Below are 19329 nucleotides of genomic sequence, written 5' to 3'. Positions count from 1 at the left end.
ATTAAAATCTCATATTTCTAACACCAGTATCTTTATAACTTTCTTGCTCAAGAAGACTTTTCCCAATTTTTTAAATTTATTTTTATTCTCTTACCATAAATTGTAATGGGGAAGTTGCAATGATCTTGAATATGTCCTGTGTCATTATTTCAAAGTAATCATCTGATAGAATAGCTTTATTTTACCTGTGAAATCTCTTGAAGCATCTGCTTTATGGACAGCAGTTATAAATCAAATGACTCCCCTGAAACACTAGTGGCTTCTCGTTTTAATTCTTATTGCAGAATTACCCAGTGCCTATGAATTTCTTCTACATATTTTTTGCCTATTTTATTAAACTAAATGCTGGTAAATAAAAAAAACTAATAACTGCGATAAACATCTGAGTAGTTTAACTAGGTTACATTGTATAAAATAAACAGATTTTTGTATCAGCAATCATAGGAGTACTGATGGAACAGTCCAGCGTAAGACAGGCCTCACAAAGACTTAGCTGAGTATACATCCAGTGTTAAGCAACCCAAAGCAGAATTTTGTAGTGACTTTTATGAATCCAATAGTAAATAGAAAAAAGCTTATTATTTTCTTTGGGACTATTTCTTTTGTTGTTGTTTATTGCTCCCCTTTGCACAAAAAGTAAAATCTTTAGCATTTTTTTTTACGTTTGCTATTTGTACCTGAAAGGTGACTTGAAAGACTTTTTAACTGCAAAGGCCCGAGTTCATGTTTTTCCAGTAATAGTTAAAAATATATTTTAAAATAGTAATATAGTACAGGGTCCTAAAGTCACTACCTACTTTCCATGGTAGTTATGGCATCACACATTGCAGGACAAACAACAAACTTGGATTTTAATAAGTAAGTGAAAGAGGAATTCTCACTTTTGGTAAGTAAATGAAAGAGGAAAGGATTTTTTTCATGTATTTTCTTTTAAATGCATTTATCTATAAACTTGAAATCTGTCATAAAATTTAATGATTTGGATTTCAAACATCTTTATTTTTAAAGGATTTCAATTCACCTGCAATAACAGTAACATTTTATGACTTCATTAACTAACTAATTCTCCCAGGTCACTTATAAGGAAAGTAGATATACTGTACTGAGGGTCCCAATTTTACAGATGGAGAAATCGAGAGAAACAGAAGCTAAGTAATTTAAACAAGGCTGGATGGCTTATTCTCATGGCTGCAAGTAGAATTCAGATATTCCTGGTTTCCAATCCTCACTCAGTTCACGAGATTATGGGTCCTCAACCTGGAGATCATGAACAGCTTTCAGGGGGTTGTAACTACCCTGTCTGTCCTTATGGATAGTTATAGGGTGTATAGCTTGACACCCATTTCTATTGCAACATGAGATCACAGCATGCAAAATGTTAAGGGTCCCCTGCACTAGACCCATATTGTCTCTTTAAGATGTGTCTTTGCATACTGACATAAAATACTTCATTCTTCTTTGAGTGGCCTCCACGTATTTACACTCCGGGGATGCTCCAACTGGGCATAGCTTAGATGGAAGAATTTGAACTAGCTGTGGGAGTGCTCACACTGAGGAGAGGGCTAGGAGGGGCCCATGAGCACTTCAGCAGGCACTGCTAGTTAAAGTTCCACCATTCATAGGATTCCATTCTTAGGAGCCATAATAGAATCAACACTGGACAAAGCAATCTATGACAGATTCTTAAAGATAAGATCACCTATACATCTAAACAAACTGTTGTTTTCATTCTATGGTTATTGGGGCTTACAGCCTAAACGAGTATGACTTCCTTGGATCTTTTATGAATGAGGCATTTGCAACACTGAGTACTGGAAAATTTCAGGCCCAGCATAGACAATATGGAAGGGCTCTGGGCATTCAAGAAAGGGAATTCCTATCTGTAATTTGGTGGTCCCACAAGAACAGCCATACTGCGTCAGACCAAAGGTCCCCCTAGCCTAGTATCCTGTCTTCCAACCGTGGCCAATGCTAGGTGCCCCAGAGGCAATGAATAGAACAGGTCACCAAGTGATCCATCCCCTGTCGCCCATTCCCAGCTTCCCATTCCAGCAGTGTAAAGAAAGAAGTCTTTCAGTCCTCCCATGCTGATAACCACAGCAAATCTCCAATTTCAGATGTATATGTATGTGTGTGTGGGGGTGGGGGTATCTAAATAACAGCAGAAATAAAAGTTACACCTCTGTATTCTCAAGTTAAGAGCAATTCATTGGGCTCTCCGGTTCTTTCTACCATAAGTCTGCCACAGAGTGATATAAGTAGCTACAGACAATACAACCTTCATATATTATCCTAACGAATGTAGTGGAAGGTGTGAACTCTGAAGTAATATATTAATCCTTTATTTTTTATCTCTATATAATCTTCATGTATTCAGAATGGAAAATAGTATAAATAAGTGCTGCAAAAATAGCACATTACTACTAATCAAAGATACTGAAGCTAAGTAGTTTGTTGATTGTGATTTTGTATATATGGTTCTGTGTGAATGTGTTAAATAAAAGAAATATGCCGTGTTGTAGCCGTGTTGGTCACAGGATATCAGAGACACAAGCTGTGTGAGATAATATTTTTTATTGGACCCATCTCTGTTGGTGAGAGAGACAAGCTTTCAGGCTTACTCAGAGCTCTTCTTCGGGTCTGGGAAAAGAAGAAGAAAATATCAGCATAAGCTCAAAGGCTTGTCTCTCTCACCAACAGATGCTGGTCCAATAAAAGATATTACCTTACCCACCTTGTTTCTCAAATAATAGAAGTAATATACCGAACTGTATATAAACCTAGACATTATCTTATAATCATAATTAGTTTATTTGAAATAGTACAAAGCATATCCATACTATTATGTATGTTATGTAGGTTATGAAAATTGCTAAAATAATTTTGAATCAACTATTTTATTATGAAAGTACAATATAATAATTAACAGTAGCGACATGGAAAATGAGATTTCACTAAAGCAGTATAAATCTGGTGGCATTAATGATTTTGAACCATATGGCATCCTCTCAGAAAAGTAGACAGAATAATTTGTTACGTTTGCTAATTTGCAAAATTTTCTTGTTTTTCCCACCTGTAGAGAGAGGTTTGGGAGGGCCGTCCGTGGAGGGAAAATCCATAGGAAGGGGATCCTGTTGTGCATTATGCTTTTTCCATCCCAATGACCTATACTGTCTCTAACGATACTATCCACTGGGTCTCAGACCCCTAGTGTGAGATGGATCAAACTCTCTGGTTCTTGACTGTGGAGTAAGGAAGACTATTCAGTATCTTCAAACCATGTCTTTGAGGCAGAACAATAACTGTAATACATGAACTTGCACTACCTTAGAGTCAGTTACTAGTTGCAGGGATATCAGATTCACTTTCAGATGTCATCCCAAGAATTGAGGCACCTCATAGAGACTCCTTTAAATCCAGTATGAGGTTGTCCTGGAGTTCCTCAACCAGTAAATCCTCAAAACAACAGTCTGTGTCAGCCAAGATGGCTGAGCAGTGAGGCTCAGCATAGATGCTAGATACACTGGCAGAAATCTAGCTTCTGCCCTGGCAAGTTCAGATAGGTAGCTTCACCACCAAAGTTATCTATGTCATAACCTACAAAATCCCACCACTAGAAGACTTCTTTGTCTCCAAGGCACTTCAACACTCAGTGTTTGAAGTTGGTAATTCTGAGTTCCAACTTGTTGGATGAGGTGGAGCATCCACAGAAAATATCAAGGCACAAAGCACAGGGAGAGAACAGCAACAATATTACACACTGGTTTTAAAGCCCCCAACCTCATCAGACTTTGAAATGAACCCTCTAGAATCTCTACCTCTTATTTGCCAATAAATGTACATAGTACAAGAATGGAGTATCAATTTTCACATTGTGTGGTTATAATTAGATTTACATAAAATATTAGCCATGGAACAGAGGTCATTAGCACTTTGCATCATTCTTATTTGTGACCATTCGGGCATTTCAGGATTTTTAAAAATGTGATTCTTGACCACTGGAGGAAGGCTGATCTGAATAGATATTTTTTAAAGAGCCAGTTAAATTCTTGGCACTAGCATCAAGAGCTCTCCCAGCAGTGGATGCTCTGGAAACCACTGGCTTGAAAAGATTAGACAAGAGTGATGATCTAGTATGGCAGTAGACAAGTTTATGATCCTTGTGATAATATGAAGAGTAGCAATGTTTATATTGAAAGCAAATATTAGCCTGGAATCGTAGAGATTCTTTCATTCCTTTTTGACATCAGAGCTGGAATTTACTGCTTGTTGACAATGTGAAATTGTCCATCTACTATGTTTCAATCTTTGGATCATTGCTGCAAACTGTAGTTTTTAGTATCTACTCCGTGATGGAAAAGTTTACTGATTGTTTCTGCAGTAGCCATGAAAATATTTTCAGAAATGCAATGGACATTCAGAGTTGAAAACATCAAGGGAATTTTTTTTTAGGTTGGGACTATATGTGATACTTAGTTGCGTATTTCTGGTGAAACATGATTAAGTTGTCCAAAAATAAGGTGTTTTTAAAAGAAGTGTTCTGATTATCTGATATAATTTTTAGTTGCCATTAATGAAACGAACAAATAAATGCAAATTTTCTTTTTTGCAAATTGACATCATTCTTGTTTCTTTGAATAAATCAAATAATACATAATCAAATGTAGAACGACTCTGGAATTACTGCCAAAGGACTGGCTTCTGAGATTGATACAAAATCATCATTTTTCCCTGAATATGTCAAGTTTCATAAACATGAGAAGTCCCTTTGCAATTATGAAGAAAGAAGAGGTTACTGATCCTGAAACTTAATTCAGAATACAATTTATTAACATTCTTACAGACAAAACATTAATTTTAGAAGAAAAATATTTTCAGTAGGATCTACTTAAAGTAAAAGTATTTTCAATAATAATGAGTTAATGCAGTGATACTCAGACTGAGGCTTGTGAGCTGCAAGTAGCTCTTTAATACCTCTCCTGCAGCTCTTTGCGGCACATGATATTAAAACATTGTGATTTAATTATGAACCATACTGCTTTTACTATGTTATTAATCAGTTGCAGTTGATAAATACTTGGTCAGTAAAATATATTGTAAATGAAAGAGTGAATGTGGTCTTAGAATCACTGAGTTAAAGAATATATATAAATATAGATTTCACTCAGAGGAATGTTAGCTATTAAAGCATTGCACATTTTTGGGACAGATTGTTCCCCTTAAATTTTGTGATTTAAGGTTTTACAATTTATTTAGAAGAGTAAAATGTTGAAACCATTAAAGTGGCAAAGGGCAAGAAATTATTTTTGCTAGTAGGTAGTGGATTTTTAAAGGACTTTAGGTTGACAACTATTTTTAGCTTTCCTAGCACCATTTTCTTAAGGAACTTCCCTACTTGTTCTTTGTTTTTGCATTCCACTAGCAAGTTTCCACCAGATATTTTCCTAGCTCTTACTCTATATCCAGCACTTTTTTCCTGAGCCACTTTGCACTCCACAGTGGTTTGACCTCCACTATCCTTGTGTTCTTAGCTGTGGAGTGCAAAGTGGTTCAGAAAAAAGTGCTGGAGATATAGAAAGAGTTAGGAAAATACCTGGTGGAAACTAGCTAGTGGAACCCCTATTCAGAATACAAGGAAAATGGGGTCCAGTTATAAAAGCTATCCTGCAGTTCTTTAAAATACTGGGAGAGGTGACAGACTTTAAGTCATAACCCATTTATGAAGTCCAGTGAATGGTGATCATAGATTCAGGAAGTGAATCTGCTGCACCACAAAATCCAGGAGGAGGAAGAAGAAGAATAGGTGAGGACTGAAGAGAGAAGAGCTGCAATAGGTAGCTTATACCCTGGAATTGGCCTTGAAAAGAGAGGACAGCTGGGGTGAATGGATTCTAGAAAGCGGCTAGAGAGTCTGGGAACTGCCAAGAAGAAGCTCCTCAGCAGCATACTGCAAGGAAGCCATACGTGGAGGCAGACTTCCCAAGAGAGAGGACTGGAAGACACAGTCCTGAGAAAGGCACCAGTGGATAGAAGTAGCAAGGGCTTGAAAGGAGAGGTCTTAGCTATCTAAACACAACAACGCTGGGCTGGAACCAGAGAAAAGCACAGGCCGGAGTTCCCCTATCTCCCACAGAAAGGGGGATAGGAAAGCATCCTTGAGGAAGAGGAGGGCAAGGACTATAGAGCCCAGGTCAGGGCTGAGACTGACAACCCGATACAGGGCCAAAGGAATTTTTATCGGTGGGACTCTTTATTGCCTCAGAAAGGGTGAAATTATGAACAACCTGACTGGAGTTGTGAGAAGCTGACTGTTACAGAGCCAAGCAGCTGTCTGGTGTGGAAACTGAGGCAGAATTGCTGCAACACCATACCCAACCATGTGTGGACACATTGTCTGGTGAGTTAGCTCCATTATAGAGCCTAAATACCTTTAAAAATCTGGACCCAAGTATCAATAGTGATTTAGGCCTCAATTCAGCCAAGCACTTAGACAAATGCTTAATATTACACACATTCTTAAGTGCTTTGCTGAATTGGGATCCTAGTTACTCAACTTTTATTAGTATCAGTAATGTTAGTATTGTAGTATTAACTATATATGTTACCATAGTACCCAGAAGTCCCAGCTGCGATTGAAGCCCCATTCTGTTGAGCATCCTACAAACACAGATAGAGATGATCCCTGCCACAGAGAGTTTACAGTCTAAAACAATGGCTCTCAGCCTTTTCAGACTACTGTACCCCTTTCAGGAGTCTGATTTATCTTGTGCACCCCAAGTTTCATCTCACTTAAAAACTACTTGCTTACAAAATCAGACATAAAAATACAAAAGTGTCACAGCACGCTGTTACTGAAGATTGCTTACTTTCTCATTTTTACCATATGATTAAATCAACTGGAATATAAATATTGTGCTTACATTTCAGTGTATAGTATATAGAGCAGTATAAACAAATCATTGTCTGTATGAAATTTTAGTTTGTACTGAATTAGTTAGTAATTTGTATGTAGTCTGTTTTAAAACTAGGCAAATATCTAGATGACTTGAAATACTCCCTGGAAGACCTCTGGGTACCCCCAGGGGTATGCATACCCCTGGCTGAGAACCACTGATCTAAAAGACACAGACAGACTAATAGTGGAGAGTGGGAATGGATCATGTACTCTCTAAAAGCTATTTATTATTCATGGTCTTTTGTGAAAGCAGAAGGTTTGTTTCTGGGGTTGTGAAACTTAAAGGACCTGCGTTGCTGCTTAGATTTAGTGTCCTGATAAATGAATTATATAATTTTTTGCTGTTGGATGGTCATTATTTTAATTGTAATATTCTTCGGGGTACCTACAGCTTTTTGTATGGCTGTCTTGTATTGTTGTTTAAACAGAAAGAAAGAAAAAAAGAAAGATGAGAATCAGTAGTTGCCACAGTTTTGTTAGTTACATGTTTCGTGGGGGTGGGGGCGGGGGCGGTTATTTGAGGACAAGTTGGAGCCTGTGTGTGTATAAAATGTCGTCATAATTCATCATGATCATCATCAAGGATTTTGTACAAATCGTGGCAGAGGGAGTCTTAAAGAGAGGTTTGAAAAAGTAAACTAATGGGTATATGGATTTTATCAGTGAGTTTTCCCATGTGCAAGTAGCAGCATGGGAGAAAGTGGTGAAGTGAACTAGTGGGTAGAAATGGCTGGGAATATTGGAGCAAAGGCAGGAGTGAGCACTGCAGCAATAAGTTACTGGATCAGCTAGGTAGGGCCTGTCAAGGTGGTGAAGATTTTTAAAGGTAAAGACGATGAGAGACCAGGATACATACTCATGGTAAAGCACATTCAAAAATTATTTTGATATCTCATTCTAACTCCTAGGTTTGCACAAAGCCGGGCTTGAAGCACAAGCACGGCAAACAGCTGTTTGGGGCACATCAAATGCAGTCTCTGAATTCCGTTGCACTGACATGTAATTTTAAAAATGTCATTGTGGCTTTTATAAAACAAACTTATTAGAGATGTACTTTTATGCAAAGAAAATATGCCACTGGTAATTTTTTTTTACTTTGCAAGGCTCTCTATCATTTCCCCCTATCTCCCTTGAACCTGAAAGAATAAAGTACAACAGAAAAAAATCAAAATGCAAATGAAACACAAAAATAGCTGCATCCTATGGGAAAAGTGCTGCTGCTGTTCAGAACTGCTCATGCGTCCGCAAAAGGCTTTATCCATAATCAGATGTTGTAAGTGTAAATGCTTGTTTCAAAATCCTACGTGCTGACTGAAGAAAACTAATTTCATTTGGGTTTTATATACTGCAAACATCCTGTCTCTGATGCAGTGAGTAATTAAATCAAAAGTGTGGGAAAACGCTATGTTTTTCACTAGATTTGTGGGTATAGCTCCAATTAATTGTAGCATTATAAGTGTAAACACACCCATTGCCCAATATATCACTTTGTACTCTGTTGCATAAATATGCCTATAGTTTAGTCAGGGGTCCCATGTGGGGGAGGGCTCTAGCCCCTCCCATCCCCCCAGGTTTCATACTTGAGGTCTGTTCACAGTACATACCCTACCCTAGACGGAGCTCTTAACTGCAACACAGCTTGAGTGTGATATGCGATGAGTAAGGCTATGATTTAACCATGAGTATTTTTAGTAAAAGTCATGGACAGGTCACAGGCAAGAAATAAAAAATTACGGCACGTGAGTATCGTAAATATCCATAATGCTGCACTGGGCAACACAGTATGGAGAGGAAATTTCACCTCAGTGGTGAAAGAACAGGTTAAGGACTATTTAGAAAAGTGGGACATGCACAATTCCATGGGTCCAGATCTAATGCATCCAAGGGTGCTGAGGGAGTTGGCTGATGTGATTGCAGAGCCATTTGCCATTATGTCTGAAAATTCGTGGCGACTGAGGGGAGGTCCTGGACAATTGGAAAAAGGAAAATATAGTGCCCATATTTTAAAAGGGAAAGAAAAAGAACCCAGGAAACTACAGACCTGTCAGCCTTACTTCAGTCCCGGCAAAATTATGAACCAGGTCCTAAAGGAATCCATTCTGAAGCACTTGGAGGAGAGGAAGGTGATCAAAAACAGTCAACATGGATTCATCAAAGTCAAATCATGCCTGACCAACCTGATTGTCTTCTATGATGTGGTGACAGGCTCTGTGGATATGGGAAAAGCGGTGGATATGATATATATTTACTTTAGCAAAGCTTTTGTTACAATCTCCCACAGTATTCTTGCCAGCAAGTTAAAGAAGTATGGATTGGATGAATGAACTATAAGGTGGATAGAAAGCTAGCTAGATTGTCAGGCTCAACGGGTAGTGATCAACTGCTCGATGTATAGTTGGCAGCCGGTATCAAGCGGAGTGCCCAGGGGTTGGTCCTGGGGCCAGTTTAGTTCAATATGTTTATTAATGATCTGGATGATGGGATAAATTGCACCCTCAGCAAGTTTGCAGATGACACTAAGCTGTGGGGAGATGTCAGTATGCTGGAGGGTAGGGTTTGGGTCCGAGTGACCTAGAATAATTGGAGGATTGGGACAAAAGGAATCTGTTGAGGTTCAACAAGGACAAGTGCAGAGTCCTGCACTTAGGAAGGAAGAATCCCATGCACCACAACAGGCTCGGGACCGACTGCCTAAGCAGCAGTTCTGCCGAAAAAATGGGGATTACAGTGGATGAGAAGCTGGATATGAGTCAGCAGTGTGCCCTTGTTGCCAAGAAGGCCAACGGCATATTGGGCTGTATTAGTAGGAGCGTTGCCAGCAGATGGAGGGAAGTGATTATTCCCCTCTATTCGGCACAGGTGAGGCCACACCTGGAGTACTGTGTCCAGTTTTGGTCCCCCCACTACAGAAGGGATGTGGACAAATTGGAGGGAGTCCAGCGGAGGGCAACAAAAATGATTATGGGGCTGGGGCACATGATTTAGGAGGAAAGGCTGAGAGAAATGGGGTTATTTAGTCTGCAGAAGAGAAGAGTGAGAGGGGATTTGATAGCAGCCTTCAACTACCTGAAAGCTTGGGTTCCAAAGAGGATGGAGCTAGGCAGTTCTCAGTGGTGGCAGATAACAGAACAAGAAGCAATGGTCTCAGGTTGCAGTGGGGGAAGTCTAGGTTGGATCTTAGGAAACACTATTTCACTAGGAAGGTGGTGAATTGGATTGGGTTACCTAGGGAGGTGGTAGAATCTCCATCCTTCAAGGTTTTTAAGGCCCAGCTAGACAAAGCCCAGGCTGGGATGATTTAGTTGGTGTTGGTCCTGCTTTGAGCAGGGGATTGGACTAGATGACCTCCTGAGGTCTCTTCCAACCCTGATATTCTACAATTCTATACACCTGATTGGATCTGGGGGAGGGGCGCTGTCTGGAGGAGGGAACCTGTGGCACCAGCAGCTGTGAGGAAGCCCTGGGCGATCCGTGGCACCAGCTGTAGGGAGAGGGGCCTGGTGCGGCTGGCTGCAGGGCCACCCAAGCATCTGTCTGTGAAGTCACTCCAGCAACGGCTGATGTGGCTGTCCCCAGAGCCACCTGAGCACTGGCTGCTGCAGAAGTTACGGAGGTCACAGGAAGTCACATGATCCGTGAGTTCCACAACCTCTGTGACAAACACAGAACCTTAGTGATGTGCTGCTCCCAGCTTCTGCCTTTGGGGCAGAGAATTTTTTTTATAAACAGAGGCAGGGTGATTAAGATAACTAAAGGCTTGTCATTAAATTAAATTAGGGATCATTAGATGATCCTGAAAGCATTGCCAGGCACTCCTGTTAAAAGATAGAAAACAAAAGGTAGGAATAAATGGTGAGAATGGAGAGAGGTAAATAGTGATGTCCCCCAGGGGTCTGTACTAGGACCAGTGCTGTTCAACATATTAATAAATACTTTCTTACATCATCCTACTCCTCTGTGTAATTTGTACCAACTTACAGTCCATGACCCATCAATATAATGGGTATAAATAGCTCTAAGAGAGTCCAAGTCCCCCTTCACGCTAACATACACATCACTTCTGAATTTTGCACAATTTCACAATTTCTACCATTAGCAACAGTGGGATACTGTGGCGTTTATACCTCATGGTTTTATTTTTTTATTTGAAATGTTATCAGGAATACAACTTCTCACATTACTTCAGTTCAAAAAAGCTTCAGAACAGCCACTTATCAATTAAAAATGTCTTCGTTTTCCTCTATCAAAATCCAAACTGAAAGCTGAGAATTCTTTTTTATTAGATATCGTGGGTGAGGTAATATTTTTAATTGGACAAATTTCTGTTGGTGAGAGAAAAAAGTCTTTGAGCTCTCTCACCAACAGAAGACGGTCCAATAAAAGATATTTGTCCACTTTGTCTTTCTAATATCTTGGGACTGGTATGGCTACAGAAACACTACTTAACATTTTTATTATTGTATGATAATTAGTGTTGCTTTGGCCATGGGTCAATATAATCTTGAGAAATGTGACATGTGTAGTCATGTTGCTGACTGCACTACTGATAAGTGTGGTATAAGAATGTGTATGGAATAGAATTCAATAGAACAGAGTTGCAATGGGGCTGCCTTGTAAAATAGTTCTTTGTCTTTGGTAGATAAGTACCACTTACAATGGAAGGGTTCCTTAATTTGACATATATCTTGGAATATTATTATCCCACGCCTTTTAGTAGCAATCTTTTAAGTTCTGCCTTTATGGAATACATTGATGCAAATGGTGGCATCTTCATTGCAGATAAAAAGACTTGTGGGCCTCATGAATTCCAGTGCAAAAACAACAACTGTATTCCAGATCACTGGAGATGTGACAGCCAAAATGACTGTGGTGATAATTCAGATGAAGAAAACTGCAGTAAGTAAATCTTGCAGCCTATTCAATAAACCAGGAGGGAACTTTTTCTATACTGATAAGCTGTCCATTTGATTTTATCTATCCTACTCTTTGCATTGTCATTTGTAGTCACATTTAGTCTGGCACATTCAGAATCAGTTGACCTGAATCCAAAATGACGATTCTGAAAGTCTCATATCTGAATTATTTCCATAAAGATCTGTAGCCAATTAAAAGAGTATCATGCACAATTCTGCATAATATGAATATGCAGTAGAACACTTGACATATGACAATAAGGTTAGAGGGTAAGTGGAGAGCAAGTTAAAAACTGATGATTGGCTAATCTAACTTCTCTGTGTGAGGGTAACTCCCATATTTCTTATATTCAGGTATATCCATGAGTCAGCAACATCACTGAGTCAGCAAACCCTCATAACACTTTCCCGAGAGCATAAATACCAGTGAACAATGGGATAATTTGTTCTGCCAGCCTGTTACACTTTGTATAGTCAGTAGGGGAACTTCCATATTTTAAATCTAATCAGGTTCACTTCTGAAGTCCTTATCCACATTGACTTTCACATTACTCAAAAAGTGGTCCCCATTAAAGCTAATGGGACTAATTCACTTTGTTCCTCACTGTGAATATGGAGTGCAGATTAGGGCTTCTTGCATACATTTTGAAATGTATGAGCTAGCTACTCCCAGTAAAGACCCGTAACACCAGTTTTAGCTTAGTAATGCGTGACACCTTCACAGGAAGGGGTGAGTTCCTTTCATCTTTGAGCCCTGAAATGTAATCATGAGTAAAAGGGGCAACATCTAGAGTATCACTGTTAGGCATTTTTAGAGAAAGAATCCTATACATTGCTCTGTACTGCCACCCCCGCAGTTTAATAGCTGGGTTCTTATCTTTTTTTCTTTCTTTCTTATAAAATCCAAGAAAAGGCTACATGCTTGGCTTTTTGCCAGTCAGTGTGGAAGACCGCCTATCCCCTCTTCAGAGATCAGAATGTGTTATTTGTAGTCAGTCCCTGTGAAGTAAAACATTTTGGTCAGAATTTTCAAAAGTGGATGACTAAAGTTAGGCACCCAAATCCGCATTCAAGACAATTAGAGGTATATGTACTCAGCACCTCTGCAAATCAGGCCATGTAATTTATAACCCTAATTATAGATTTATGTGCATAACTTTGGGCACTTCCCACATGTGAAACTTTTGTGTCAAACCCAAGTTAATGGTATCTAGTTTGCATATTAATTCAAGCTCAGCAGTTTCTCATTGGAGTCTGTTTTTGAAGCTTTTCTGTTGCAATATTGCCACCCTTAAATCTTTTACTGAGTGGCCACAGAGGTTGAAGTGTTCTCCTACCGGTTTTTGAATGTTATGATTCCTGATGTCAGATTTGTGTTCATTTATTCTTTTGCGTAGAGACTGTCTGGTTTGGCCAATGTACATGGCAGAGGGGCATTGCTGGCACATGATGGCATATATCACATTGGTAGATGTGCAGGTGAATGAGCCCCTGATGGCATGGCTAATGAGATTAGGTCCTATGATGGTTCACTTGAATAAATATAAAAGGAGGACTTGTGGCACCTTAGAGACTAACCAGTTTATTAGAGCATAAGCTTTCGTGAGCTACAGCTCACTTCCTCAGATGCATATCGTGGAAACTGCAGCAGGCTTTATATATACACAGAGAATATGAAACAATACCTATTCCCACCCCACTGTCCTGCTGGTAATAGCTTATCTAAAGTGATTTCCAGCACAAATCCAGGTTTTCTCACCCTCCACCCCCCCACACAAATTCACTCTCCTGCTGGTGATAGCCCATCCAAAGTGACAACTCTTTACACAATGTGCATGACAATCAAGCATAGTCTACAGCCAAGCTCTGCGATACAACCGCATTTGCTCCAACCCCTCAGACAGAGACAAACACCTACAAGATCTCTGTCAAGCTTTCTTACAACTACAATACCCACCTGCAGAAGTAAAGAAACAGATTGATAGAGCCAGAAGAGTTCCCAGAAGTTACCTACTACAGGACAGGCCTAACAAAGAAAATAACAGAACGCCACTAGCAGTCACCTTCAGCCCCCAACTAAAACCCCTCCAACGCATTATTAAGGATCTACAACCTATCCTGAAGGATGACCCAACACTCTCACAAATCTTGGGAGACAGGCCAGTCCTTGCCTACAGACAGCCCCGCAACCTGAAGCAAATACTCACCAACAACCACATACCACACAACAGAACCACTAACCCAGGAACTTATCCATGCAACAAAGCCCGTTGCCAACTGTGCCCACATATCTATTCAGGGGACACCATCACAGGGCCTAATAACATCAGCCACACTATCAGAGGCTCGTTCACCTGCACATCCACCAATGTGATATATGCCATCATGTGCCAGCAATGCCCCTCTGCCATGTACATTGGTCAAACTGGACAGTCTCTACGTAAAAGAATAAATGGACACAAATCAGATGTCAAGAATTATAACATTCATAAACCAGTCGGAGAACACTTCAATCTCTCTGGTCACGCGATCACAGACATGAAGGTCGCTATCTTAAAACAAAAAAACTTCAAATCCAGACTCCAGCGAGAAACTGCTGAATTGGAATTCATTTGCAAATTGGATACTATTAATTTAGGCTTAAATAGAGACTTGGAGTGGCTAAGTCATTATGCAAGGTAGCCTGTTTCCTCTTGTTTTTTCCTCCCCCCCCCCCCCCCGATGTTCTGGTTTAACTTGGATTTTAACTTGAAGAGTGGTCAGTTTGGATGAGCTATTACCAGCAGGAGAGTGAGTTTGTGTGTGTATGGGGGTGGGGGGGATGTGAGAACCTGGATTTGTGCAGGAAATAGCCCAGCTTGATTGTCATGCACATTGTGTAAAGAGTTGTCACTTTGGATGGGCTATCACCAGCAGGAGAGTGAATTTGTGTGGGGGGGTGGAGGGTGAGAAAACCTGGATTTGTGCTGGAAATCACTTTAGATAAGCTATTACCAGCAGGACAGTGGGGTGGGAATAGGTATTGTTTCATATTCTCTGTGTATATATAAAGCCTGCTGCAGTTTCCACGATATGCATCTGAGGAAGTGAGCTGTAGCTCACGAAAGCTTATGCTCTAATAAATTGGTTAGTCTCTAAGGTGCCACAAGTCCTCCTTTTCTTTTTGCGAATACAGACTAACACGGCTGTTACTCTGAAACTTGAATAAATATGTGGACAGAGTTGGCATCGGGCTTTGTTGTGAGGATAGATTCCTGGGTTAGTGTTTTTGTTGTGTGGTGTGTGGTTGCTGGTGAATATTTGCTTCAGGTTGGAGGGTTGTCTGTAAGCGAGGACTGGTCTGTCTCACAAGATCTGTGAGAGTGAGGGATCATTTTTCAGGATAGGTTGTAAATCTTTGATGATGCACTGGAGAGGTTTTAGTTGGGGGCTGAATCTAGTGACAGCTAGTGGCGTTCTGTTATTTTCTTTGCAACAGAAAAGCTTCAAAAACAGACTCCAAGGAGAAACTGCTGAGCTTGAATTAATATGCAAACTAGATACCATTAACTTGGATTTGAATAGAGACTGGAAGTGGCTGGGTCATTACACATATTGAATATATTTCCTTAAGTTAAGTATCCTCACACCTTCTTGTCAACCATCTAAATGGGCCATCTTGATTATCACTACAAAAGTTTTTTCGCCTGCTGATAATAGCTCATCTTAATTAATTAGCCTCTTACAGTTTGTATGGTAACTTCCAACTTATCTGTATGTGTGTATATATTTGTACTTACTATATGTTCCATTCTATGCATCCGATGAAGTGAGCTGTAGCTCACAAAAGCTTATGCTCTAATAAATTTGTTAGTCTCTAAGGTGCCACAAGTATTCCTGTTCTTTTTGCGGATACAGACTAACACGGCTACTACTCTGAAACTCGCAGTACAGATAGTGATAGAAACTTTAAAATAACAGTGGAGTAATCAATTGTCAAGGGTTTTTTTTTAATTTATTAAGCTTGTCATTTTTGTATTTACCTAGCTAATTAAACCTCCCTTTCAATCGTCAGCTGTTCTTTAGACTCCCAGATAAAGACATCTGTAGTATACTAATGACTGTGGGTGAAATTCACCCCATATAGAGGACACATACACACAGCCTATGTATCGAGTAACTCCCATTTAAATCCTAAAAGCAAGACTTAAGTGGTACACAGTGTGACAGAAATGGCAATTTGCTGCAATATCTTCAACAAACCTTAATGAATTAAGTTAAACCTTACTGAATGAAGTTTAAGTATCTTAGGAGTTCATTATATTAAGAATGCAAATGTTTTTGTATTATTGTGCAATTGTATGCAACGTCTTTGAGGAGGAGACATGGCTAATATAAACCCTGGGAGATGTTATATCCTTCAAAGAAGTCTTTGAAACAATGTGCTAGACAAACAAAGTTGTGTGGGATTCCTAGGAAATATTTGGAAGGCAGGGAATGCAAATTACCCACGGCCAGATTCATCCTTTTGAAGCTGTCCTTGAAGAGAAATCCCATTATCTGTCTGATTACCTATTCACAGTCTCTTCAGATAAAGGATAAAGGATATTCACTGGATAAAGGAGTGGCTCTCAGCTTCATGAGTGTGCTTGTTCTGAACCAAGGTGGTTATGAAGTTATAACCACAGCAAAACCCCTTGGTGGGTGTTGAAGGACTGTTCACTCACCAGAGCCCTGGTTGGTGGTAAGCTTATTAGCATGCATGTGGGTTCTTTTATTGTTTTTAATAGTTTTCTCTGTAATGCTTTTACCTCAGGAATAAATATGCTTGATTAGAAAGAGCTGTGTGGTAATTTAACTGTGATAATTACACTATTTACCATCCCTGAGGCGAAAAGTAAAGCAGGTCTGCTTAGATAGACTGATTTCATTGGGGAATTCCTAGGTGGAGAGAGCTATACAACCTGGAAAAAACCCATTCAGGAAGGAGAGAGATGTGCATCTCTTCCGAAGAGAGGTGAAGACTGGGAAGCTAGAAGCCTAAGAGTAGGTGCCCTTGCTGGATCATGAAGGTGTAATTACCCTGAACTGAGAGACATAGGCCTTGTGTAGGCTGTCTGCATAATAGTGAATTTTGCTCTATTTGTGTTCTTCTGGCTCTTTCTTAATATTTGTAAAAACTTTTCCTTTGGTTTCTCAAATATATATTTTGAATCACAGTTGAAAACAGGAGATTAGTATTGAAGTATTAACCTACAAAATCATGATATCTCATGGAACTGTATAAACTAGCCTTGCTGTGTTTGAAATAAGTTTATAAAAACCTTTATATGCTATCTCACCATTACTAGAACTAATTGTAACAAAAAAAATATGAAAAAGAAGTACAAAAGCACTGACAAAATATATTACACTTATTATGAAGATAAATTGTTCGTGACATACATGAATTTACAAAGAGTTTGTCAGGCATCGATATCAGAAAATGAGTTGTTTCTCAAGGGTACTGAATGCACTAATTGCCTTCCAGAAATTCAGCTCAGGTATTTACATCTATCTTTATATAACATCTTCTGACACACAGGGGTTTTGGGAAAGGATTTTATTAGCAGTGATATAGAGCATTGGTTGGAAAATGTAACAAATGTTTAACAGTTTTTCATGGAATTATTTACTATCAATATAATGTGAAATACCTGTGTAGTGAAAATCGTTCTTTAGTATGACTTAACTCTGCTTCCTGCACAGTGTAGCTGAACGTTATCATTCTTTCCTTATCTGTGTACCTCTTGTAACTCATAAACCCATACTACCCATTTTTTCCAATGTCTTGAGCCTTTCACTTGACTTTTATATAACTGATTAAGAATGTGTTTGTTGGTCTTGAGCCAAAGCTCATTGAAGTCATTGGGAAGACTTCCATTGTCTTCAGTGGCTTTAGTTCAGACCCACTCCAAGCTTCTTCACAATAAAATAGCTACCTTGAAGAATGTTCTTGTACTGGGAAGTCCTTCTAAAAACATTAAAGCCAAGGAGGTCTACCATCAGCCATTTGTGCCGCCTTCCAAACAACAAAACAAAGGTTGTACAGAAGTATATAGCTCTGGTGAACTAACTCTGAATTTGAATACATTGGAATCAAAGTGTAGGGCATCTTTTATCTCCCTTCACTCTTACTGAAGATCTTTCCCTGCCCCCTCCCCTTCTCCCTGGAAAAAAATATTTTCTTTTTCAGGTAAATCTTTATTGTAGAGAATACTCTATAGTAGTCAGCTGTCTTGTTCCTGTCTAAAAGAAAGTAGCGCACCTTTACTGTTATTAATCAAAGAACATAAAATCTATATAAAACTGAAAGAAAATGAAGAAAAAATGTAAAATGGCTTGAAACTAACCAGAGTAGGAATACCTGTTACTGTTGCTAGGTAATTGTTTCGAAGCTATTTTTTTTTAACATTTCTTTAAAAGAGGTCATAAACCTACTCCCTTGAAAACAATATCAAATCTTCCATTGGCTGCAGTGAGAGCAGGGTAAAGCTCTCATATTACTTTTTACTTTAAACTACTGTTATCCTATTCACAGTAATCAATAATTGGTTATTGCATACAATTTAGCATGATAATTTACCCTACAAAATTCATTTTATAATGTAAATTTAATATATTGAACTCATATTTCTTGACCTACATTTGGGTCTTTTCCTTTTCCTTTTCACAGAATCATAGAATATCAGGGTTGGAAGGGACCTCAGGAGGTCATCTAGTCCAACCCCCGCTCAAAGCAGGACCAACACCAACTAAATCATCCCAGCCAGGGCTTTGTCAAGCCTGACCTTAAAAACTTCTAAGGAAGGAGATTCCACCATCTCCCTAGGTAACACATTACAGCATTTCACCACCCTCCTAGTGAAAAAGTTTTTTCTAATATCCAACCTAAACCTCCCCCACTGCAACTTGAGACCACTATTCCTCGTTCTGTCATCTGCTACGGCTGAGAACAGTCTAGATCCATTCTCTTTGGAACCCCCTTTCAGGAAGTTGAAAGGAGCTATCAAATCCTCCCTCATTCTTCTCTTCCGCAAACTAAACAATCCCAGTTCCCTCAGCCTCTCCTCATAACTCATGTGTTCCAGTCCCCTAATCATTTTTGTTGCCCTCCGCTGGACGTTTTCGAATTTTTCCTCATCCTTCTTGTAGTGTGGGGCCCAAAACTGGACACAGTACTCCAGATGAGGCCTCACCAATGTCGAATAGAGGGCAACAATCACATCCCTTGATCTGCTGGCAATGCCCCTACTTATACATCCCAAAATGCCATTGGCTTTCTCAACACTGTTGACTCATATCCAGCTTCTCGTCTACTGTAACCCCTAGGTCCTTTTCTGCAGAGCTGCTGCCTAGCCATTAGGTCCCTAGTCTGTAGCGGTGCATGGGATTCTTCCGTCCTAAGTGCAGGACTGTGCCCTTGTCCTTGTTGAACCTCAT

The 19329-nt window shown here is 39.5% G+C and overlaps 1 protein-coding gene across 1 annotated transcript in view; it reads left to right on the top strand.

Moving 5' to 3' along the window:
• Positions 1 to 19329, top strand: part of LRP1B (LDL receptor related protein 1B) — a gene marked incomplete at its 5' end in the record, with an annotated part of 885246 nt that overhangs the window by 719871 nt on the left and 146046 nt on the right. The window contains one exon of the mRNA XM_084642729.1: positions 11735 to 11851. Within this exon, the coding sequence (XP_084498855.1) occupies positions 11735 to 11851 (117 nt within the window). The remainder of the gene's footprint in view (positions 1 to 11734; positions 11852 to 19329) is intronic.

Source organism: Lepidochelys olivacea (assembly GCF_965140295.1).
Source record: "Lepidochelys olivacea isolate rLepOli2 genome assembly, chromosome: 11".
In the NCBI taxonomy this organism is placed as follows: domain Eukaryota; kingdom Metazoa; phylum Chordata; order Testudines; family Cheloniidae; genus Lepidochelys; species Lepidochelys olivacea.
This window is presented reverse-complemented; position numbering and strand designations above follow the sequence as displayed.